Source organism: Lissotriton vulgaris, chromosome 6 (assembly GCF_964263255.1).
Source record: "Lissotriton vulgaris chromosome 6, aLisVul1.2, whole genome shotgun sequence".
Taxonomy (NCBI): domain Eukaryota; kingdom Metazoa; phylum Chordata; class Amphibia; order Caudata; family Salamandridae; genus Lissotriton; species Lissotriton vulgaris.
In genome coordinates, this window is record NC_141694.1 from 1,865,554,140 (window position 1) to 1,865,580,571 (window position 26,432).

The window sequence follows — 26,432 nt, forward strand, 5'->3', positions numbered from 1 at the left end:
AAACCACGGAGTGCATGATTACTCCGTTTTTAGCGTAAGATGTGGTTAGTGTTGTTTGACGAATTGCAGGCATTTGTATTTCTATTTTATTCACCGTCAAATAGTGAATTGTTGGGCTTTGTTGTTGTCTCATGAGCCATGAAGACATCCCACATTCAGTCCCTTTTATGCAATTTCAGAATTGCAAAAATGCTGTCGCATAATACTTGGGACACAGTAACGCTTACATGTTGGTAGAGCTTGGAATAATACCCTTTACCTGCTATTATAATGCTACCTAAGCTATATAACACTTATCATGAGTATTCCACTGGATGGGTGTTTCTTTTTGCTTAGGGTGATGGGACACAACAGTTTTTTTCCATTTACAATAACGTATCTATTTGGGGATATATATCTCTCTCTAATTACGGAAATTTTCCTTCCCCACAGGTACATGACTCCAGCAAAATTGCTACGTGAGTTATATGCGGCTTTACAGCCCCAAGTATAAATATACTTTTTTGGAAGAAGAGAATATTTCCAATATATTTTTTACACTTTTTCCTCATGGCAGGGTGCACCTTAGGGCGTGTACACCACCGGAGGATCACACTATTAAGGTCCTGAAGAAAGCTGAGCGACTCGGGCTCGTTAAAAGCAGAAACATGTCGACCAAATTCACCTACATGGACTAGGGGTCTACCATAATTAAGGCCACACCTATGATCCATTCACCCTTGTTTTTAACCAGTGCAGACCGGACAAGTAATAAAATATTTGAAAGTCACGTGCTTGCACTTTTTAATTTTTTCTATTCCTTTGCACTCACTTAGCTTAATTTGGCTTCTCTAAAAACACCCTCAACACACACAAAACCAGCTCCGCTATAAACAGGCGTTGAAGCACACTGGAAAGACATTAGGTCTTTTCAGTGGGAACCCAGTGATGAAGCATGTCACCACTAGATTGGTGAGTGAGGGTTCTTAAAAATCTCTTTTGTGTTGTCCCTCCCCTTGGAGTTTTCCACTTTCTCTTTTTTCTAGACACTTTGTTTTTCCACGAAGTTGTCCTTTATTGTGTTGTCACTCTTCTGTTGTTTATAAATAGTAAGATAAGGGGTGTGAGAGTGTACATCTAAACCATTTCTCTCTTGTTGTTCTTGGTTGCTTTTGCAGTGACCATCAACAAAGCACAAGGACAAGCACTGCAAGTGTGTGGACTAGATTTGGAGAATCCGTGCTTCTCACATGGACAACTGTATGTGGCCAGCTCACGTGTCGGAAAACCTTCTGATTTATTTGTGTACGCACCAGATGGAAAACCAAAAAATATTGTGTATCCACAAGCACTCGAATAAATAAATAGAATTAAAACGACACTTTGAAATGTTTTCCATATTAAAATGAATAAGTTCCAATAAAAATGACAGAATGTAAATTGAATGTTATCATAACGAGTTTACTTGAATTTCATTTCTTCTGAGATCGCAGCAACGCGCAACAGGTAAGCTAGTGACATATAAACGATATTTACAGTTCTTCTGAAGATGGAAAGAAATCTGGGACTTGCAGGTCAGTCGGGCAAAGAGGACTCCTGGCTGAAAGCATTCCTAGTGGGCAATGCTTCAGTGTGTTTCTGGAATTGATCGAAGTTTGGCTGAAGCCTGTAGTTTCGACCGACTGTGGCTGGAACTAACGATGGCTGCTGCCTTTTACCTTCTGCCTCCATACCGCCTGACAGAGCCCCACAATCTATCGCCTGCCAGAGCCCTCCGTGCATAGCTGCTAAGGTTTAAGATTGCTATGTGTGACTTTTCTATAATTTCAGAGCAATTATTAGTGAAATTTCAAAGACTATGAGTGACAGTTTCTCAGTAACAAAATAAAGCAATGACGGCGAGGGAAACATATAAACATCAGAAATTGCACCCATTTTGCTCAACAAGAAACTCTAGGAATCCTTTACTAGCATTACAGTACTCACCCGTGATTACAAATTTACCAGGCTCGGCACAGCCATAATTCACTTTGCAGAGGCCATAGTTACAGACAAAGCGCGGACAGGCCAGTGCAAACAGCAGACAGTGCTGCGAGGCCAGCGCGGCGCACCTGAGTCCCTCTAACCAGTACCCAGAGTTAAGTTAATGGCCCTACCATAAGACTCGTGGAGGGGGGGCGCCTCCAGACCTCCTGCCCAGATTTATGTTGTCAGCAAGTGTTCGTCTGCTCTGCCAGATGCCGCCTCCAGCTCTGACATTATATGTGAATTCTTTTGACTGTGTGCTTCGTGAATATCATATGGCCCCAGTTCTTCCTATCTTTCCTCCTTCTCTCCCTGTCCCCAAACGCATCTTGTAGCCTGCTACCTACCTTCTTTGCAAACTTCCCGCTCTGGTACCAGGACCAGAGGTGACGTCCCCCCTCCCCCTTCCAGCTGCGCCGCGGGCAGACTTTGAATTATATCTTGCCTCAGCGGTGCCAGGGGGACGGGCATCTGAACACATTGTATCAGCAGTGCAGCACAGTCAGCCTGATAGAAGCCAGCTGCAATCACCACAAGCAGTGTGTGCAGGCCAGAGCCTTGATTGGAGCTACGTCTCTTTTACCTTGTCTACCACCACCTTCTCTCGCTCCCTCATACCTGCCCATCTTTTCCCTTCTACCCGCTGCCTTCCCTCTCCACTCTCCTTGCCATCTCCATCTCTGGAGTTAATTCGCTCTCCTCTCTCCCCTCAAATCCTCAGACTCCTCCTCCTCACTCCTCTCACCTGCTGCTCCCCGTAGCTTCTCCCTTCTCTCTCGTCCCACGTGTGTCCATATCTCCCCCTCACCATCGCTCCTATCGTCCATCCATTCTACCTCTCTAAAGTCTCTCCATCTCTACCTCACTCTTTCCTCCACTGTCTCCCCGTCCCCTTTTATTCCCTCACAGCCCCTCAACCTCCATCTCCCTCCTCCCCCCTCACCGGCACACACACACCCAGGCACATGCTCCGCTGTGACTGGGATGGCTTGGAGAGTAGAATGTGATTCAGGGGGTGGGGGAGCTACTTGCGCTTGCCTGCCTCTGTGCGTCACTGGACGGCACAGCATGAAAGAGAGAGCGGAGCCTGCCACCACTTCCTTCCTTAGACCGAGCCTGTTGGAGCCCGAGGGGCCCTCTCTGAGAAGCCGGCACCGAGGAGCCCCCCCAGGACAGCATTCCATCACACCGAGTGACCTGTAATTTACGACGAGGCAGGGGCCCTGGCAGTTTCAATCTGAGTGTGACATTGTGCTGTGTGCCACATAAAGTGGGCTGCTGCTACAGCGGCATCCAATTTGTAATATTTTAAACACAATCGCGTGCAATATCAGCTCTTCACCAGGGAGACCCTTGTGAACTTAGTGAACAGCTGATATCGCGTGTAGACCTGGCCCTGAAAATTAAGTGCTGGTGCTTAGCACCAGAAAGCACCGGCACAAATTAAGCACTGCCTTGATCCCAAATTCAGAGTTGGTGACTGTGAGAAATTGGGTTGTTGTTTGAGGGGGATGTGGGCCCTTCTAAAACATCATCCACAATCCTTGTCAGGGTGAACAAAAAAAGTCACTAAATGAACCTGTGCTTACCCTCTGGAAGCTTGACACAAAACACAGACAGGCTTCACTTGGAGGCAATGTGTAAAGTATTTATGCAGCACACAAACAGTAATACAGTGAAAATACCCCACAAGAAAAATCCCACATCAACTTAGAAAAATAAAGTAGAATGTATTAAATTACTTGAAACCTAAACAGCAAAAGTCCAATCATTAGAGCTGAAAATATAATAAGGTAAATATAGCACCTAAAAGCACAAAGTGCCACTTGTGGTCATCTGATAATGTTAGACTGAGTAAAAGTCACAAGTTCAGTCCGACGCGATGTAGCATGAGCTGGATACAGGGACCAGGGTGTGTCTTGTTGAAAAGGTTACCTTCTATAGTCTAGTGTAAAGAGTTCCGTTCCAGGTGGAGTGGTAGAGGAGGCGCAAGAGGAGTGTTGCGGGTGTTTGCCAGTGGAGTTTAAAGAGCAGGTTTGTCACCGATCTGAAAGCTTATCCATCTCCACAGACTGTCATTGCTAAAGTTTTGCAGTGGTGATCACGGGGGTCTGTCAATGCTGTAGCACGAAGTGCAGATCTCACATGACCTGTTGTTACTGATGGTCGCTGTAGCATAAAGAGTTGGGTTCACTGGAGCTTTGCAATGGTGATTGGCCTGGATGGCAAGATAATGGTGCGAACTGGCCGAACAGAGGCCAGCAGGGCTCAGTCATTTCCAGATGCATGTCTAGAACAGCAGGTCAGTTGGGCAGATAGAGGGAGGACTGTGGAGCTTGTTATGTTCCAGAACACTCAGAAGAGGTGGTTAGCTAACTAACTTTTTGAGTCACTCAGGTAGCCTAGGAAGAAGGAAATAGTCCCAGCCTTCCTTCTCAGACAGTAGGGGAGGCCTTATGCAGTAGGGTAATCTTCTGGCATCCTTCTTTTGTAGTGTCCATAGGCCCAGGAGTGATCTAAAGAGTGGGTCTGAGAGTCTTAGCTTTATACTTGGTGCCTACTTTGAAATGAAAGAAACTTCTAGAGTTTTCCCCCATTGACATGTTTAGAATTTCCTGTCTCCCTGCCCAGGCTCCACTGGGTCTCGGGAGGGAGTGGTGGGGGGTTGTCACAACAGGCTGTTGAGAAATTCTTTGTGTTTGAGTTGAGGCAGCTCCTTTACATTTCAGGTATGGTAGATGGGGTAGGTGTCAGCCTCACTCCTCCCATTATGTCAGATGATTTATCCTGCCAACACCCAGTCCCTCTTTTATGACACTCATGGGAGGAATAAACAAAGGCCAACTGCCAATTACACCTAGGCATGAACAGGCTGCAGGCACCAAATGGTTAGGACTAGGCAATAATTTCCAAAAAGTGTCATTTTCAAAATTGTGACTTAAAATATAACATTATCGTTAAAGATCCACAGACCCTCACTCACTCGTTCAGCTAAAAAGAAGATCTCTACCAAGAGCCCCCTCACGGGGCCGTGGGGACATTGCAGCACGTGCCACAAGAGAAGCTAGGCCCTATGATGAAGCATGACACCCACTTGGGTGTGTTAGGGCTAAAACTTCCAATAGGGAAGACCCCTTCAACTGTCAGATTGTGTGCCTACACCTCACTCTATACATATCTTTCTCTCAATAGGAACAGTTACCCTCCACTTGTATTAATATATTTCCAAATCGGAGCATGGGTTCTGGACCTCAATCTGCTCCTAGTCCCTACCTTTTTTGATTGACTATAAATATTCTGTACCAACATAAAGAGGAAATTAAATAGGCAAGAGAGACCATGTGGAGAGTAGCGACCCTTCAAACCATGGCATGAAAGCAGGTTGTATTGTACTGTATTGTTTTATGTGCCTAATTTAAGCTGCTGGTTGCCGATGGACACCACCAGCACTCAATTGTAAGGACCAACACTTATTTTTCTTCATCAGACCTTGAGCGGAGGTAGAGAGGGGAAAAAAACACAGGATAAAGAAGGAGTAAGAGAATAAGATCAGCCACCAGAAAGGGAGGAAATAGGAACCTGCAAGAGAGAGATAAAGGGTCAGAGAGTGTCTGGTAGTAGAACACAAACACATGAGGCGGATTCAAGACTATGCAGCCTTTTACAAATTAAACACTTTTTGCATTGCAACATTTATATAGTGCTTACTTTCCCTATGTGGTGTGGTGAAGCACTTGCCTACATTGGTATCACGCTACACAGGTGTAGAATAGCTGCACCCTGAAACAAAGAGAGTGATCTGATGCAGAATAAACACTGGATCAAAAAATAAAGATGAAATCGGCTGCATGGTGAAAGGGTAGGGGTAGCAGTGGGATAGCTGCCCACAAAAATAAAGACTGAGGGCAGGTGTGGGTTGTTGATCTTCCTGTGCTTGCCTTTGTTGGGGCAGTATCAAGTGCAGGAATGGTCATGTTCTAGAATTTTGTAGTCTGTGCCAGGGTGCAGTTCGTACGGAGCCTATTGGCTCTTATTGCATTGTGGCAATTCTCTTATGGCCTGCAAGCTTGGATGCTGCTTTTAAGACTGTGTGAGTGGCCATGGTGAAACCTGAAGTCATATAGATCACTCATTTAAAATACTGTGTTATTATATGCTGACCTCATTTTTTTTTACAAAATACCTTGTGGGAGCATCTCTTTCCAGTCCAATGCTACTGGCAGATTTTGAATTTGAATCCCAGCTCTGCATCCACTGCTGTGCTTGAAGGCGTAACTGTTGTGGAAAGTGGTGGATAGGGAGAAGACTTAATGTGCTGAAGAACAACACACCAGTGAGTAGTTCCTTGTGAGCAGACAAAAGGGTCATCTTTAAGGTACATTTTAATAAAATCTTCCTCTGTTCATGCTGTGCATTCACCGTCATCTGATGGGGTGCTACTCAAAATTAAAAGTCCAATATTCAGGCATGCAATCTAGACTCTACATTGAATCTGGTATAAGCACAAAAAAGAGCATGTGGTTTTCAAGAATCAAGGAATAAACCACCACCTAAGTCCTAAAAACAAGGTCGGCAGACCACTTTGGATTGAGCAGGCAGGTGATCAGTCAAAAGGTTATTTCTAATTTCTACGGAGAACTGCTTTTCTTTGACCACAATAGAGTTCTCAGAAGTAATTCAGTTGGAACACAGAAGGTGTTGTTACAGGCCTCTGCCTAGAGGAATAGGACACAACAGCTGTGAGGGCACAGTTAGAGAATGAAGAGAGTCAGCAATGGTGTACTTAACTGCAAATTCAAAGGCCTAAGCCTTGAGCATAAGTTGCATGATGTAGGAGTTTCTGTGTCCAGAATAGGGAATAATCCTGTAGACCTGGGATTATGTGGTCCAAACCCACAATGCATTATAACAGGACTATGTGACAGTTGTCTATGACCGTTTTTCATGTTTTCTGAAAATGTTGTGGTGTTTCTGTGAAGAGTAGAAGATTGTTTGAGCTGCAGGGGGTATGTTTGTATTTCAGGTTCGAGTAGCAGAAGACAACAAGGAAAAATTGTCCCATCAGACTTGTGGCTGGACCAATGTGTTTCTGATGTCAAGGTTGTGTGTCAACATTCGGTCCCACATACATGCCGATAAGTGCATTCGTTCCCTTAGTTTATGGTTGAAGTCAGCATCTTGTAAAGTCCATAACTGGTTTCAGATCAAACCCCTGAGCAAACTCCTATTTGTGCAGGGCTCGAAAGTCTGAGTTGGGTGGTATTCAACACAACCGGTAATTTCTGGTGATTACACAACTTATGCGCTTTTAAACCCTGACAGGTACAACCTGCTGAAATTTAACAGGTAGAAAGTGCATTGTATGTACGGTACCACTTGGATGTTGCTATGTTAAGCATCACCATTCTCTTGTGATTCTCCAAAAACTAGAAATAGTTGATATGAATTGAACCTGCTCCTCTGACAGACTCAGAATCCGGGCCCTAGTCTCAATTCCTACTAAGTAATTAAAAAATAATAGCTAAATACTGAAACTAAGGATGAGAACATTAATATGTCACCTGCTCAGGAAATAGGTACGCACGAAACACTAAATCAAAATGGATATAGTGAAACAAGAGCTACGATCATGATAGCAAAGTGTGGAAGATATACAGTAGCTGAACCATGATTCGCAAACCAAGACCAGAATACACAGGAGCCCCCTCACACATTAACTGCTACATGAATCAAAGGGTGATACCTTGAGGTACAATAGCTGCACCATCACTCAAAAGGGCGAGACCAGAGTGTGCAATACCTATATCATGCAATAGCTGCATCATGGATCGAAGGGTGAGACCGTGGTGTGCAATCGATGCATCATGGATCAAAGGGCGAGACCGTGGTGTGCAATCGATGCATCATGGATCAAAGGGCGAGACTAGGGCGTGCAATACCTGCACCATGGAACAAAGGGCGAGACTAGGGCATGCAATAGCTGCACCATGGATCAGAGGGCAAGACCGTGGTGTGAAATCGATGCATCATGGATGAGACCGGGGTGTGCAATTACTGCATCATGCATCAAACGGCGAGACCAGGGCATGCAATAGCTGCACCATGGATCGAAGTGGGAGACCGTGGTGTACAATCGATGCATCATGGATCAACGGTTGAGACAGTGGTGTGCAATCGATGCATCATAGATCAAAGGACGAGACCGTGGTGTGCAATCGATGCATCATGGATCAAAGAGCAAGACCGGGTGTGCAATTGTTGCATCGTGCATCAAAGGGTGAGAACAGGTTGTGCAATACCTACATCATGCAATAGCTGCATCAAAAGGAGAGACCAGGGTGTGCAACAGCTGCACCATGGATTAAAGGGTAAGGTCAGGGTGTGCAATAGCTGCACCATCAATCAAAGGGCGAGACCGTGGTGTGCAATCGATGCATCATGGATGAAACGGCAACACCGTTGTGTGCAATCGATGCATCAGGGATCAAAGGGCGAGCCTCGGGTGTGCAATCACTACATCATACATCAAAGTGCGAGACCAGGGCATGGGCTCGAAAGTCTGAGTTGGGTGGTATTCAACACAACTGGTAATTTCTGGTGATTACACAACTTATGCGCTTTTAAACCCTGACAGGTACAACCTGCTGAAATTTAACAGGTAGAAAGTGCATTGTATGTACGGTACCACTTGGATGTTGCTATGTTAAGCATCACCATTCTCTTGTGATTCTCCAAAAACTAGAAATAGTTGATATGAATTGAACCTGCTCCTCTGACAGACTCAGAATCCGGGCCCTAGTCTCAATTCCTACTAAGTAATTAAAAAATAATAGCTAAATACTGAAACTAAGGATGAGAACATTAATATGTCACCTGCTCAGGAAATAGGTACGCACGAAACACTAAATCAAAATGGATATAGTGAAACAAGAGCTACGATCATGATAGCAAAGTGTGGAAGATATACAGTAGCTGAACCATGATTCGCAAACCAAGACCAGAATACACAGGAGCCCCCTCACACATTAACTGCTACATGAATCAAAGGGTGATACCTTGAGGTACAATAGCTGCACCATCACTCAAAAGGGCGAGACCAGAGTGTGCAATACCTATATCATGCAATAGCTGCATCATGGATCGAAGGGTGAGACCGTGGTGTGCAATCGATGCATCATGGATCAAAGGGCGAGACCGTGGTGTGCAATCGATGCATCATGGATCAAAGGGCGAGACTAGGGCGTGCAATACCTGCACCATGGAACAAAGGGTGAGACTAGGGCATGCAATAGCTGCACCATGGATCAGAGGGCAAGACCGTGGTGTGAAATCGATGCATCATGGATGAGACCGGGGTGTGCAATTACTGCATCATGCATCAAACGGCGAGACCAGGGCATGCAATAGCTGCACCATGGATCGAAGTGGGAGACCGTGGTGTACAATCGATGCATCATGGATCAACGGTTGAGACCGTGGTGTGCAATCGATGCATCATAGATCAAAGGACGAGACCGTGGTGTGCAATCGATGCATCATGGATCAAAGAGCAAGACCGGGTGTGCAATTGTTGCATTGTGCATCAAAGGGTGAGAACAGGTTGTGCAATACCTACATCATGCAATAGCTGCATCAAAAGGAGAGACCAGGGTGTGCAACAGCTGCACCATGGATTAAAGGGTAAGGTCAGGGTGTGCAATAGCTGCACCATCAATCAAAGGGCGAGACCGTGGTGTGCAATCGATGCATCATGGATGAAACGGCAACACCGTTGTGTGCAATCGATGCATCAGGGATCAAAGGGCGAGCCTCGGGTGTGCAATCACTACATCATACATCAAAGTGCGAGACCAGGGCATGGGCTCGAAAGTCTGAGTTGGGTGGTATTCAACACAACCGGTAATTTCTGGTGATTACACAACTTATGCGCTTTTAAACCCTGACAGGTACAACCTGTTGAAATTTAACAGGTAGAAAGTGCATTGTATGTACTGTACCACTTGGATGTTGCTATGTTAAGCATCACCATTCTCTTGTGATTCTCCAAAAACTAGAAATAGTTGATATGAATTGAACCTGCTCCTCTGACAGACTCAGAATCCGGGCCCTAGTCTCAATTCCTACTAAGTAATTAAAAAATAATAGCTAAATACTGAAACTAAGGATGAGAACATTAGTATGTCACCTGCTCAGGAAATAGGTACGCACGAAACACTAAATCAAAATGGATATAGTGAAACAAGAGCTACGATCATGATAGCAAAGTGTGGAAGATATACAGTAGCTGAACCATGATTCGCAAACCAAGACCAGAATACACAGGAGCCCCCTCACACATTAACTGCTACATGAATCAAAGGGTGATACCTTGAGGTACAATAGCTGCACCATCACTCAAAAGGGCGAGACCAGAGTGTGCAATACCTATATCATGCAATAGCTGCATCATGGATCGAAGGGTGAGACCGTGGTGTGCAATCGATGCATCATGGATCAAAGGGCGAGACCGTGGTGTGCAATCGATGCATCATGGATCAAAGGGCGAGACTAGGGCATGCAATACCTGCACCATGGAACAAAGGGCGAGACTAGGGCATGCAATAGCTGCACCATGGATCAGAGGGCAAGACCGTGGTGTGAAATCGATGCATCATGGATGAGACCAGGGTGTGCAATTACTGCATCATGCATCAAACGGCGAGACCAGGGCATGCAATAGCTGCACCATGGATCTAAGTGGGAGACCGTGGTGTACAATCGATGCATCATGGATCAACGGTTAAGACCGTGGTGTGCAATCGATACATCATAGATCAAAGGACGAGACCGTGGTGTGCAATCGATGCATCATGGATCAAAGAGCAAGACCGGGTGTGCAATTGTTGCATCGTGCATCAAAGGGTGAGAACAGGTTGTGCAATACCTACATCATGCAATAGCTGCATCAAAAGGAGAGACCAGGGTGTGCAACAGCTGCACCATGGATTAAAGGGTAAGGTCAGGGTGTGCAATAGCTGCACCATCAATCAAAGGGCGAGACCGTGGTGTGCAATCGATGCATCATGGATCAAACGGCAACACCGTTGTGTGCAATCGATGCATCAGGGATCAAAGGGCGAGCCTCGGGTGTGCAATCACTACATCATACGTCAAAGTGCGAGACCAGGGCATGCAATAACTGCTCCATGGATCAAAGGGCGAGATTGTGGTGTGTAATCAATGCATCATGGATCAAAGGGCAAGACCAGGGTGTGCAATAGCTGCACCATGGGTCAAAGGGCGAGACCGTGGTGTGCAATCGATGCATCATGGATCAAAGGGCGAGATCGGGGTGTGCAATCACTGCATCATGCATCAAAGGGTGAGACCAGGGTGTGCAATAACTGCACCATGGATCAAAGGGCGAGACTGTTGTGTGGAATTGATGCATCATGGATCAAAGGGCAAGACCAGGGTTTGCAATCGCTGCACCATGGGTCAAAGGGTGAGACCGTGTTGTGCAATCAATGCATCATGGATCAAAGGGCGAGACCGTGGTGTGCAATCGATGCATCATGGGTCAAAGAGAGAGACCAGGGTGTGCAATTGCTGTATCGTGCATCAAAGGGCGAGAGAAGGGTGTGCAATCAATGCACCATGGTTCAAGGGGCAAGACCAGGGTGTGCAATAGCTGCACGATGGGTCAAAGGGCGAGACTTGGGTGTGTAATAGCTGCACCATGGATCAAAGGGCAAGACCAGGATGTTCAATAGCTGCACCATGTGTCAAAGGGCGGGACCGGGGTGTGTAATAGTTGCAGTATGTATCAAAGGGCAAGACCAAGGTGTGCAATGGCTGCCCCATCTTCGTCTCTAGTCTCTTTCAGAGACTGGAAACATATTAACCTTGTTCATTTAACGTAGATGATGCAAGACAGCCATATTCCCAACGAACAGAATCCTACTCTAGCGTCCTCTAAGTACCTGACTAATCTAAATATAGCCTGTAACAAACTAGCCCCGATTAAAACCTCCCACCGCAGCAGGAAACTCCCTTCAGCACAGTGGTTTACGGAGCCCCTACGAACTCAGAGACAGTATTGCAGGAACCTGGAAAGGCAGTGGCGCCGCCATTACAGCCCTGCAGACAAAATGACCTACAAAAATGCTCTCTCCAATTACAAAAAACTCATAATCTCAGAAAAAAGTCGTTATTATACTTCCCAAATCAACCAGGCGAAAAACTCGGTAGGGGAATTATTTCAGGTGGTCACTCATCTGTCCAACCCCCGCGCCCCGCGCCTAGAAGGCTCCCAGTCCTTATCGGACGCTTTGGCCAACTTCTTTGAGGATAAGGTTAGTTCCATCTTTCTGACCTTCTCTCACTCCTCTTCTCCCCCCAACCCCATGGCACCTTCCATCAGCAACCCACCTTTCTTTTCATCTTTCGAAGCGACTAACCAGGAGCACATTCAACATCTGGTAGCCAGCACCAAATCGGGATCCCCCCTCGACCCATGCCCCCCGCCATTCTGAATCTCATCCCGGAAGCTATCTCTCCTGCACTATCCACAATCTGCAACGCTATGTTTCTAACAGGTACCTATCCATCTGTTTGGAAGAAGGCTATCATTAAGCCACTTCTAAAAAAGCCAACACTGAACCCTCTTCTCCCTGCCAGCTATAGACCTATTGCCTGTCTCCCCTTTCCAGCCAAGATCTTCGAAACAATAATGAACACCCAACTTTCGAAATTTATCAACGACAACGACCTACTCGACGACACCCAGTTTGGTTACAGACAAGATCATGGAACGGAGACAGCACTACTCAAAGCAGCAGATGAAATAAGAGCCACGATGGACAAGGGAGGATCGGCGGTTCTAATACTTCTGGATCTCTTCGCTGCCTTTGACACGGTGGATCATGTCACTTTGATCGACCGTGTCTCGGCTTTAGGAATAAGAGGCAAAGCCAAAGATCTTATTGCCTCATTCTTGGCCAACCGCCCCCAGACAGTCAAGATGGGTAACTACACCTCCCAGACCTTTTCTCTCCCTTGCGGAGTACCACAGGGCTCCTCGCTAAGTCTGACGCTTTTTAACATCTATGTATCGGACTTAGCGAGGGTGATAAAATCCTACGGAATTGCCCTAACAACGTATGCAGATGACACCCAACTAGTGTTATCGGTACACAATGATGGTACTTTAGTCGCAGCCAACTTCCAAAAGGGAATGAAGGCAATAAGTTCCTGGATGTCATCAAACTGTCTCAAACTAAACTCCGATAAGACGGAGGTGATGGCATTCGGGAATTTGCAGCCTGCCTGGTCCCCTCAGTGGTGGCCATCTCAGTTGGGGGCCCCCCCAACCGGTAGTCAAGGTGCGTAATCTGGGAGTCATATTTGACAACAAGATGACTTTCCTCTAACATGCCAACGCAGTGGTATCTTCCTCCTTCTATATCCTAAAAAGGATAAAAAAACTACTCCTTTACTTACCGCCGTCCGCGGGAAAAACCCTAATTATCACCTTGGTGTTCTCGAGAACAGACTACTGCAACGCCCTCCTTCTGAATGCTCAAGAAAAGGTACTCAATAAACTACAGACGGTGCAAAACGCCGCGGCCAGAATTCTATTATCCATCCCCAAATTTACTTCGACTTCTCCCTACATCAGAGAGCTGCATTGGCTCCCAATTAGGAGTCAGATCAAATTCAAGGCTCTATGTATAGCCTACAAAGCTATCAATAATCCTGGCCCACAGTTCCTTAAAAAAGGTCTCTGTCCGCTGGAACATTCTAGGACCTTACGATCATCTTCAGCCCATTTGCTGAAGGTTCCACGGACAAGAAAGACCAACTGGGGAGATAGATGCTTCACCATAGCAACTGACAAATTGTGGAACACATTACCATTCCACATCAAAACCGCCCCTACGCTATTAAATTTCAGAAAGAGTCTCAAAACATGGTTTTTTCATCCTAATTCCCCTACATCTCAAGAAGTGAGTTCTGTAACGCTAGCGCCGAGACACCCGTATGGGTATTTGCGCGCTTTAAAAATCGCATAAAATAAATAAATAAAGGGCAAGACCGGGGTGTGCAATAGCTGCACCATGGATCAAAGGGCAAGACCAGGGTGTGCAATAGCTGCACCATGGATCAAAGGCAAGACCGGGGTGTGCAATAGCTGCACCATGGATCAAAGGGCAAAACCAGGGTATGCAATAGCTGCACCATGAATCAAACGGCAATTCCAGGGTGTGCAATTGTGGCATCATTCATCAAAAAGGGAGGCAAGATATAGAACAGATCTACAGTGAAACTACGGATGAGACCAGAATTAGAAGTATAGTTACCTCTGACAGGATTAATGCATGTGTTCCCGCCATGGAAGTAGCAGCACTTCTGTTCTCCTGGGCAGTCTCTGTCGACCATGCACAAATCCTCAAAATCGGGGAACATGTCCTGTTGTTGTCCTGGGCAGATTCCTGGCTTTCCTTGTGCTGATAAAAGAGGTGCATGTGTTACAGTCACATATATAAATGGAAGGCATATGTGCATTTGGCTCTGTTAAAGTGGTTGCTTGTTTTCTCTGACAAAAAATCCCCCCCTGTTGTACTCCCATTAATATGATGGTATTTCCTTCAACTCTATCAACAGTCTTGCCCCTATACTTTCTAAGAGGAAATAGATTCTTATGATGTGAAATAACCTTCAAGAGGTATGGAAATACCACCAAATGTGCAAACTGTGGGGTTTTCATTTCTTCTGGCATGGAAACCGGACCAGAAGTTCCATAATCCTGCTTTGGCTCTAAACTTGCAAGACAATTCAACTGGACTTGCCCCAATCACACATGCATCTCCTGAAATATGTTGAATAATATTTCTGTGAATTAGACTCCGATGTTTAAGAGGTTTGTTGAGAATATGTTTAATTTTCTTCTGTATGACACACTCATCTGTATGCGCTCTATGAAGACGCATGTTTCCGGAACTATTTAGATTTGTTATAGGGAAAAAGGAAGGCAACAGACACCACTGTGATATGCATTTACTCTCTTGTGCATCACTTGGCTACCGTACTACTCAATCAGTTACTGCCAGAGATGAAGTCTTGTTGCGTTCTAATCTAGGACCCTGATCGATACTGTGACCTTATGCCCCTATTCGGCAATAAATCCATGTATTCCCTATAGTGGCATAACCGTTCAAGTGCAATATTCAGAAACTCGTCTCTGGCCTCACACGAACAGAGCCACATTTCAGAATAGCTTTCTCTGCCACTTCCTTTGCAACCAATTAGTGCAATGACATAGCAGAAGTTACTATCTGAGATTCCTAGATTAACACTCCGAGTTCTTCAACAAGATAAAAACTCAGCAACCTGGAAATCCCCGCTTGCTGTGTTTTGATTAGTAATAGAACTCTAATGAGCACTGATAGACAATCACTTCCTAGTGACATCTTTATTGACGTCTTATGTCCAAAAACTTACATCAAACAAGGCACCTTTCAGGTATAAATATTACCAACGTTGCCTTAAGCAAACGCTGATGCTGCTAGCTGTCTGCTGTTGTTTTCGCTGAAGCTATCAATGCCATCGCTGAAGAAGCTGTCATGCTGATGACACCATAGCTGCTATTGCTACTGCTATCGCTGCTAACTAGCGAACGATGGTGTGGTGAACTTAGGAGCTGAACAGCCATCCCCTGCAAAGAGCCCAGCAGATGCAAGCTGCCCGCGGACGCTGCCCCTCCTCCTCCTCCTCGATGCGCTGAGAGAAGCGCTGTCTTTTCTCCTGCAGAGAAATCCAGCTCAGGCGTTTCTAGTCTACCATTGCGGGTGACTGGGATATCGACCCCCTGAAGGAGATACCAGACCTCCATCATTCTATTCCAGAGGTATGGTGTTGACTAAACCCTTAGAGAGGATTCTTGAAGCAAACCTTGGAAAAACCAACTTAACTTAAAGCTACTTACTTACTCCCCTCCCAAGTATTAGGCTTAGGTCAGGTACACTGGGGCCTCGCCGGGCCCCGAGTCGGGTGCTTGGGCCCAGGGCCCCGTCCCTCCGGCCTGCCGCACTGCCATAGGCCCGGGACTGGGTTCCGTGGTGCCCAGAGAGCCTCCCCTTGCTCCGCTGGGTTTTGGGAGCCCCGTCCGGGGCCCCTGAGAGGGTGGCCTCCATACCGGGGGCTCCGTCCTGGGTCCTGCCGCGCGGCAGGGAGCCCCGGAGCCCTGCAGCTCCTGATCCCTACAGGCCTGGGGCAGGCAGATTGGTGTCATTTCGGCCTAGAAACCATATCAATGCTTTTACAGTATTATTTCGCAATACTTATCTTACTGTACGTACTTTTTATAAGAACAAGTCTTGCAATTGTGGCAATTCATTTCTCTTGTACGAGAAGAAAGACTGTTCAATAAATGTTACCCTTTATTGAAAACGCCCGTCTTTCTATTCTCTACATATTGTGAAAGTAAACTGCACAACCACTGACTGAGTAAAATAACTGTCTATTGTTTCACACGACCCTAGAGATTGACTCTTGATCTGAGGAGCAAAGTTGTCATGTTGCACGGTTGTTGGAAAACTGAATCCCTTCTTGGCTGTGCCAGGGAAGCTGATCACTTCCTATTCAGTCAAGAAAGTTTCCAGTGACCTCTGAGCTAGTTGGTAACAACCCCAATTAAGTTTAACATAGTCAGTGGAGGCCTGGAAGATCCGCACTTCTACGTCGATACTACTGTTTATGTTATTCCAAAGCACAGGGCCTATTGGGAAAATAGGAACTACACTACAGTCTAGACAGGTGATGCACATTGACTTCATAATCAAATTGAGGGTAATGGAGCAGAGATTCCGTATTTGCATACTCTTATTTGTAGGGGTGCATCATCATCCTGAGCCCACCTACACATACACCTGTTTGAGTAAACGTGAAGTGCTAGAATTGTGAAATGTATTAACATAACTATGTGACATATTTTAGGCTATTGACAAGTGCCGTGGAGAATTAACGTAGGAAATGGATGTAACTAGCAGAAAGCGTTAACATGAAGAACTTGTGTTGTGGAAATTGACAATGGTCATGTACTAAAAGGGTTTATTAATGGTGATATTTTCATAAGTAGGTAAACATATTTGTTGAAATGTAATAATGATTATGTGAATCCGTAATGCTCAAATGATGCATTCTTATGTTAGCTAAAGTTGTAGGCCTGAAATGCAAGCCCCTTAAACTCTCGCTTTATAGTTAATAGTCTGAATTTCATGTGCGCTGTGGAAGCTGTTCTTTCTCACCTTTTGTATTGCAGGCGAAGAAGCAATATTTAGGCAGAATAATGCCCTTGTTTTAGCAGCTAGGCAAGGAGAGAAGAAGTTAAAATTGTGTGACTTGGGTTAATAAAGGAAAGAAATTGGGTTTTACACAAGAGAAGGCCTGGGAGCCAAGGACAAAGTGTTGCAAAGGAGGTACATGGAGAACACTGTGGAATAGTAGGCTGAGTACTACACTCAGATTGAATGGCATGTGCGAGGTGCTCTATGGAAATTCTACCTGTGGATAACCGATTGTTGGAGCTAGGGAAAGTGTCCACATCTTCCTTGCTTATGGAAAGAGAGCACCTTACGGTGAGCGCTTTCTTTTGTGATGTTGGTTTTATGCTACCTGACAGTGGAGTAGATTCTCAGGGAGATTCCACGACTGACACCTTATTTTCCTCTTGACTTAAACTACTTAGCCAACAATGTAGGGGTGCCATTTTAGTGATAGTGTAGGGATAGATTAGATGCTTTTCATTCATCCATCCTCAATGCAGGGAAATCTGGACTCTTGTTTCCTGATCATTTGTATACACATTCTTGAATTAATTGTTTTACTTATGCTGCATCATTTGAATTGGATGCACAGATTTGGCATTCTGCTAATTCCTTTGTATTTCTATTCTGTCGTGCTGAGATGTGTTTATTTTCAATTATTTTTGGCTTTGTACTAAAACTTAACTAACCTTCCTTAATGGTCCTTTGGTAATTAAGTGTCACAAATTGGGGCGAGACTTGATTTTACATAATGATTTACCCCTTTACACTTTCATGCTGCCAAAAGGTTTCATCAGAGAGTGTCCCTAGAAAAGTTTCAGAACGAAGAGAAGGGCCCCTTTCAAGGGGACAGTCCCAGCCATTCTTCTCAAATGACCTGAACCAAAAGTTTACTCTGGCTACAGAAGAGCATAGATTTTTGAGGGAGCTTAAGCTAAAAGTCTCACCCCAATTGGTGAGTAAGTTCAACTAAATGAGATGCGACAATGTACTCATAAACAGTGATCCAGTTTCTATCTAATTTAGTAAATATAGGGAGACATTAAGGGCCTTATTTAGATTCCAGCAGATGTGATGTTCCATCACAACTGTGGAGGCTGTCCCGTCCGCTATATTACAAGTGCATTTTTACCTGTAACACCAGAGGTGATATGAACAATGTGCTTGATCCACAAAAGCAATCAGAGACAAATGTCTTAATTTACGAGTTTTGGTATTCACAGTAGTCATTAACGAGTCCTAAATTTTATGTCCGCAGTCCGGCCGGAATCCCTGGCTCAAGCCATCCTCTCCGGCTCAGGCCTTTCTCTCTGGCTTGGACTGGATGAAGTGTAATCAATGGGCTGGAACCAATTTTTTAAATCAGTTTGGGCAGGGAAACGTTTGACACTGTTCCACTTCCCAGAAATGTTTGCTTCTTTGCATCATGGGACATGCAGTCCACAATTTGCGCTCCCCTCAGTGTTGTCTCAGTACAGTCAACACAGAGGGGAGTGCAAATTGTGTTCAAGGGTATTGATTACAGGGTATTGATTACACTACATCTGGTCCACGCCGGAGATTCCAGCCCAAACTGCAGAGTACGGCTTGAGCCAGAGATTCCAGCCCGACTGACGTATAGATACGACTCGTAAATCACTTCTGTGAATACCAAAAGTTGTAAAGTTAGACTTTTGTCTCAGATTACCTTTGTGAATCAGACCCAATGTTTTGAAGGAGTAGTACTAATAATTTATTCGATCAATATATGATCATATAAATACAAACACATAAAGAATAAACACAATAGGTCATTTCATATAGTCTAAATGTAGTACATCATCATTGTGGGTTCATACAGATTGTTAAAATGAAATGGTAGAAATCCAGCTAAAGTGCACCGACTGGTTCCTAGTTAGCATTTTCATTTCCATACTGCACGCATCTTATATATAAGGAAGATTATATGTACACATTAATTAACAGCACTGAATATTAGAGTTTCACTATATCTTAAAAACATTAAAATTGTATCTAGAATCCCACAGGTGGAAAATTAGACTTTGGGGCAGTCATCTATATTTGAAATGAGCATTTAAGTCCTGTAAGTGTATTAAAGGTGGCATTTGGATATTTGGCACCCATACCTAAAACAATAATAAACAATATCCATATATTAAAATAACTCGCAATTCAACTAAGAATTATAAGAGCATAAAAACAACTATAGGCACTTACAGTCATTTGGTACCTGTACCGAAGGCAATAATTAAGTATATCTGTATACAAAAAACGAAAATACCTTACAAATCGGCCATAATATATAAAATACATACATCATCACGAAACTGTTTTAAGTTATATTAATCACATGCTGAAAGGTGCCTGAGTCTGTATATCCTCACCCCATAATCAAGTAGATGTCAATGCTTTTCAACAGATCTCCCATATGTATGATAAATATCTGCATACTCCATACACGAGCCAATCAGTGTTTTCCGATCCACTAATATGGATAGCCTCTGCTAATTGATTAAAAGGTAGAAGCAGACGAATTGGCACTATGCACTGCCTCTTAGTTTTCGTATAAGTGGGACAGAACAACATGAAACTCTCAACAGACTCAAGAGTATGGTTAAATATCGTACATGCTGGGGTGATGAGATTTTGCTTTTTCTGCATTTGCAGGTAAAATCCCATATCTAAATTTGAAAAGCAATGTCTTTGCAGTAGAGGGTTTTATACAATCCATGAATGATTTGTGAACTAAAATACATTTTATATTGTTAAAATCATTAGTTAAAAGTGCCCTGTGACGTTGTAAACAACCAATTTTCTATGGTATGAGCCCAGTATCTTGTCTTGCGTGTGGCCAGCATACTTCTGACCATTGTCTGGTTAGTCCCAGAATTCTTTTAGGCCCAGTTTGAGCAACCACAACGAAACATATTTGAACCAGGGGCTCAATTCACTTTTGTCCATTGTTTTAACCTCGAGTACAGCTTGTTTAATGGGGTTCTGTATTTTTCCCGTCAAGATTTTAACCCAAGAAAGTAACGGCTTTAAGGCTGCAATATGTGTAATGTTCTTCATGCTTAAGTCAACGCGGATTGGTGCATGTGGTCACTCATTGGCATAGCTAATATGGCTCTAATAAATGTATTTTCAATCTTTTCCATCAATTTAACCAGAACTGATGCAAGAGTTTCCCTCTGTAGAGGGCAGTGCCAAGCCCGCTAGTACGGTAAATATCTAACATTGGGTTAGTAGTGCTGTAGTGGGTTCTGTTAATTTTCTTTGTAGTGACCACCACCACATGTTGTAGGTTCATTTGGCTCTTTGTATTCTTGGCCCTCAAGGATAGATTACATGCCATCCTTATTTCTAGGTAATCGCATTCCTTAACCCCTTGAACGCTCATGACGAGCTCAGCTCGTCATGAGCCACGGTGGTCGTGTGCTCATGACCGGCTGAGCTTGTCATGACCGTTAGAACGCTCGCACACTGGGGAAATTCCCCTGCTGTGCGAACGTTCTACATAAAATGGGTGTAGTCATGACGAGCTCAGCTCGTCATGAGCACACAAGCAACGTGGCTCATGATGAGCTCAGCTCGTCATGAGCACCGGGGCGCTGTCCGCGCCCCACAGCACAGCGGGGGAATCCACCCCGCATACAAGGGGTTAACCAGTTCTAAGATCCCTGAAACACTCCTCATTTTCCCTTTGAAGGACTTATGAGAATGGAAAGCCATATGTTTCGGTTTTGACCCGTTTAGTTACAAACCATAAGATGTACATGCCATAGGGCAACCCATAGGGGTTTTCAAGAAGCAAATAAGAGAGCTGGTGTTTGCTGGTCTACCAGTTTCACTGAATTGCTGTTACACTTGTATGCAATTTTAATAACGTGAAACAGTGTAGGAGCTAAAATGCATCCCTGTTGGACAAGTTGCATTAAATAGTTGAGACAATTTGCCAACACTGCCCCACCTCACGTGTGCAATATTCCCCACATGGAGACAGATTGCCAAGTGCAGCAGACCTAAAGGCGCCCCTATTTCCTTCAGAGCCGTACACAATTCCACCCTTGGTATTAAATTGAATGCTGATTTAGGATCAACGAACAACACACATAGATTTCCTTTACCAGTTAAAACCCATTTCCATAAAATCAATAAAACCAAAACACCTGGTCTATGGTGCTCGAGTGAACCCTAAAACCTGCCTACAGGGGGGATAACATCTGATCTTCCCCAATTCATGATTGTATTTTAGTTAGTAGCTGCTTAAAAAAGATTTATTATGATGTACCTATTAGACTAATGGGTCTGTAATTAATTGTGTCCCCCTTGTCTCCTTTCATTTTTTTTACAACACATTTTATTGCATTTTTATGATCAAACAGCCCATTGGGCTACACATGCATTTCATGAGTAATATTGCATCATATTTATATTAAACTGTAACAATGTAACCCCTGCACTTTTGCTTATCTTAGTCTAATCGAAATGTTTTCCGGTAATATCTAGGGTTTCACAAAAAATATTACATGAGATATGTTGTGTTAATACGTCATATGCCTGGATGTCAGTATCTATGGGATTTGCCATTGATATCTGTTATTCTAGGACAATACCACATGAGCCAGCCCATTGCTGCCGTATTTTCGTGCGTTTCTGGGGGCACCCGCCAACTCGAAAAACAGGTATTTCTAGTCCCATGCAAAAATCCATCCCATGTCTGTCAAATTATGTCCCTTCTGCAGGGGGGTTGTCAGACTTCCAAAACCTAGCTATGTCTCGTTTGGCAAGAGTTAGGCCCAGCAATAGGAGATATTGCTGATATCTAGTACCCCCGGTCTTGTTGGCAATATGAAGGAGTATTAATTTAGGGGATTTAGGGAGCTCCCATGCCAGCACATCTGCCAGGCATTTGATCACCCGACCAGAATCTATCCAAGGCTTTAGATGTCCACATGGTCGGTATAAAGGGACCCTCGTCATTCCGACATCTTAAGCATATGGGGATTCTATCATTCCCGCTCTCCATAACCTATATTGTGCATAATAGGCCCTATGTATGTATTTATATTGTATCATGTGGAAACGCAATGAGATGGCTGTCCCCTGAAAGTGCCTCATTCCAATCATCAGTGTCATTTTGAGATCTTATGATCACCTAAATCACCCATTAAAAGTTTGCCGTCTAGTGGGTTAAAATCTGGGAGTGACTCCATCATAGTGATGTAGGGAGTGATAGAATGACAAAACTGTAGGTATCGATAGAACTGGGAGTGGGGCATTGAAATTACTTAAGTGAAAGGCTGAGCATTACATCCCGATGGTGGAGATCCCTATTTGGTCCCACAAACATAAACCCTGCAGGCCCAATAGGTGAAGTTGCAATCTATTCCGCCACAGCGGTGTTCCACAAGTGATGCGTCCCCACCAAACCAACCATCTGAGAGATTTTCGACACGCAAATATCACCACTCTACTGGCAGGTGATAGGGTCTGGATGTCTGATCTACTGTATAAATATGAGATGTGTGTAGGGCCATCTAACAGCCATCGTTCTACAGCGCAAGATGGATCTTCACTGGATCCATACCACCATTCATTCACCACATGTAGATGGAATGCCGCATGGTAAGCTCGGACGTTAGCGGCCGCAATCCCTCCACAGTATGTGGATTAAAAGCATTGCGCAGCATCACTTGGGATGTCCCCCTCCCCACAGGAATTGACCTTGTATAGCATTAAATTGGTGAAATCAAGATAACAGAACTGGGTACCGATGCTTCTGTAAATGATAAAGCAGTCATGGGAGGGAGATCATCTTGAATATAGCAGATCTCCCATAGAGATACAATGGTAGTCCCGTCCAGGTTCATATGTCTGTCTATACTTTTTCAGTCTCATTGCCTATATTACATATTTTGCACATCAGACAGAAAGACCCCTAAGTACTGCAGCCCGTCTTTAGCCAGGGTTAGGTCGGTCACCCATTTACTGTTCCCAAGTGTTCTCTGTATTGGCCAAATGACCGATTTATGTATTTTCATATGGAGGCCTGAAGTTTCTCCAAATATTTGCAATATTTTTTAAATTCTGGGTTCCGATATATGTGAGTCTCCTAGAAAAATAAAACATTGTCTGCTTATAATGCAATACGAAATTTCAGCGGTCCATTCAAAACCTCTAACTAGAGCATCTTTACAGATCCAGTTAGCCAGTTGTTCAATTGCTAATGCAAATAACACGAGAGAAAAGGGACACCCCTGTGGAGTACCTCGTCTGATTGTAAAGGGAAAGGGGCTGAGACACTACTGACTACCCATACTGCAGCTGTAAGTTCTGTGGATAATACCCGAATAAAAAGCCATAAAGTTTGGACCAAAGCTCTGCCGTTTTTGCAATGTAAAGAGATATATCCATCTGATGGAGTTGAAGGCCTTGTCTATGTCTGCCAATAAGATGGCGGCTAGCCTGCCCAGCCAGTCCACTGCTGCTATTGCGTTATGGGCTCTTCTTATGTTATAGCGAGTGGAAGGATGGGGTATAAAGCCTTCCATGATCTGGACGGACCAGTTCCAGCATTTGTGATATTAATCTATTGGCAAGTAGTTTCACTTCTGTATTCAAAAGGAATATAGGGTGGTAGGAGGCGTGTTGTTCGGGAGGTCTGCCTGCTTTAAGGAAGACCACTGTTTCCGCATGTCGCCAATCTGAATGCAGGCGGGCAATCTTAACTGCTTCTTAAATGACACTGAGAAGGTGCGGTCCTAGTGGGGGCATAAAGGCTTTGTAAAATTCACTAGGGTATCCATTTGGGCTGGGCGCCTTTCCTGTTCGTAGTTCCGATATTGCTTTTGCTAATTCTTCTAGCATGATGGTTGTATCCAGGGCCCTCTGTGAATCGTCAGGTACAGTCTTAGGTGGAATATTGTCAAGAAAGCTCTCAATCAGGGTGGAATCAATTACCTCCTTGGGTGTATATGGAGACGCATAGAAGTCAGTGAAACTGTGTGCTATTTCAACCGGGTCTTTAAGAACCACTCCCTGTGGATCGCGTATTGTTGGGTGACGGATTGAATGTGTAGCCTTTCTACAAAGTCGGTATAGGAGTTTTCCTGATTGTCCCCGATTGATAGAACCTGCTCTGAGATGCTAGCTAAACACTTCGGGCCTCTTCCATCAATTCACTTTATGCTGTTGTTGGGTATGGCAGGGCTGCCTACATGTTGTATGAGCTCCATCTACCCATCCCTGTCTTTCTAACATCATTATCTGTCTTCTAAGTGTGAGAGTTTACTGTTACGGTGTTTACATTCTGCAACACAGTAACTGGTTTTATAGCTTTCCATAGTATTTCTGGGGAAGAGGTTGTCTCCATGTTAAGTGTGGGGTAGACTGTTATGCCCAGATGCATCAACCATTTTAGGAAGTGCAAACGGTGCGATTCGCATAAATCGGCCTTTTGCACTTCCTAAATTGGTTACTGGGATGCATCAAGCATTTTTTGGAAATCGCTTTTTTTGCGAGTTCCAAAAAATGCGATTGCTGTTAAGGAATCGCACATTTGCGATTCCTTAACAGCAATGCATCATCCCCAAAACATTTGCGATTTCCAAAATTGCAAATGCAAATTACCACGAAGTTGAACTTCGTGGTAATTTGCAAAAATGTTTAAAAACGCATGAAAATGCTTTTTTTAAACGTGCACGTTACAGGCACACATGTCCTTAGGACATGTGTGTATGTAACTCACATGTAAATGTCCATTTCATGAGTGCAGGGGGGGGTCCTTTGGACCCCCCTCTCCACCCTTGAAAGGCTTTGATGCATTCCAAATTGAAATTGCGAATTCGCAATTCCCATTCATTCCTATGGGCATTTCAGCCCATAGGAATGAATGGGAATATCGGATTCGCTATTTGGAACTCGCAATTTTATTGGAATTCGGTAAAAATTGCGATTTTTACCGAATTCCAATAAAATTGCGAATTTAATGATGCATTGCCATTTGCGAATCCTTAATTGCGATTCCTTATTTTTCGCAATTAAGGAATCGCAAATGACAACTTTGATGCATCTAGGGGTTAGTGCCTTAGGAATCTGGGTTCTGTAGTCCTGATATTGAAGCTGCCATGTAGAGAGTCTTCACCGAAATGGGCCTCGGCCTGAGCCTATCAAAGCTGTATTGTGATAGTAGCGTAATCTAACAATCCCCGGGGCAGGATTGTAGCGTGTAATATTCTATGACAATAACGATCTGGGATGAAAATGTAATCTATCCTCGAAAATGAATTGTGGGCAGAGGAGTAATATGTGTATCCTGATTCTTGTGGGTGATGAGCCATCCAAGTATCTATCCAGCCCCCCAAGTCAGAGACGGATTTAAGCCATGATCCCTTTGGATTCTTTATAATTCCTGTGGTGTGCCAGTGATTTTTGGACATTTTTATTATGTTGTTCCAATCTCCACCTATAACTGCCAGTACCTCGGGCACTACTCCCCAGATATCCACCAGGCAATCAATAAAGCTTTTAAGTGAGTGATGGGGGGAGCATAAAGGCTACCAATCAATATTTAGTAGCCTGATATGTTTCCATTGGGAAACAACACTTATAACCCAACTTTTACAAAGCACTACCTTTACAACAAAACTTTTACAACGCAACATCCATTACAACGCATGCCATTACAATGCAACCATTACAACGCATGTCACTACAACGCATACCACTACAACGCATGTCATTACAACGCAGTCATTACAAGAAATACCATTACAACGCATACCTACACTATCCAACACTTACCCTACTGTTGCACCCCCTGGAGTTAGAATAGTAATTTTTACCCCTACACTATCTAATACTTACCCTACTGTTGCACCCCCTGGAGTTAGAATAGCAATTTTTACCCCTACACTATCCAACACTTACCTTACTGTTGCACCCCCTGGAGTTAGAATAGTAATTTTTACCCCTACACTATCCAACACTTACCCTACTGTTGCACCCCCTGGAGTTAGATTAGTAATTTTTACCCCTACACTATCCAATACTTACCATACATGCAATGTAATGGTATGCGTTGTAATGGTATGCATTGTAAATGTAGTATGCGTTGTAGTG

At 44.2% G+C, this 26,432-nt stretch overlaps 1 protein-coding gene across 5 annotated transcripts in view; it reads right to left on the reverse strand.

The window, feature by feature from the left end:
* The window catches only part of LOC147709688 (uncharacterized), a 180,222-nt gene that overhangs the window by 141,683 nt on the left and 12,107 nt on the right, over nt 1–26,432 (reverse strand). For all 5 annotated transcript variants that reach the window (XM_086928203.1, XM_086928202.1, XM_086928200.1 and 2 more), the window contains one exon: nt 14,346–14,492. In XM_086928203.1, coding sequence (XP_086784329.1) covers nt 14,346–14,492 — 147 coding nt within the window. The remainder of the gene's footprint in view (nt 1–14,345; nt 14,493–26,432) is intronic.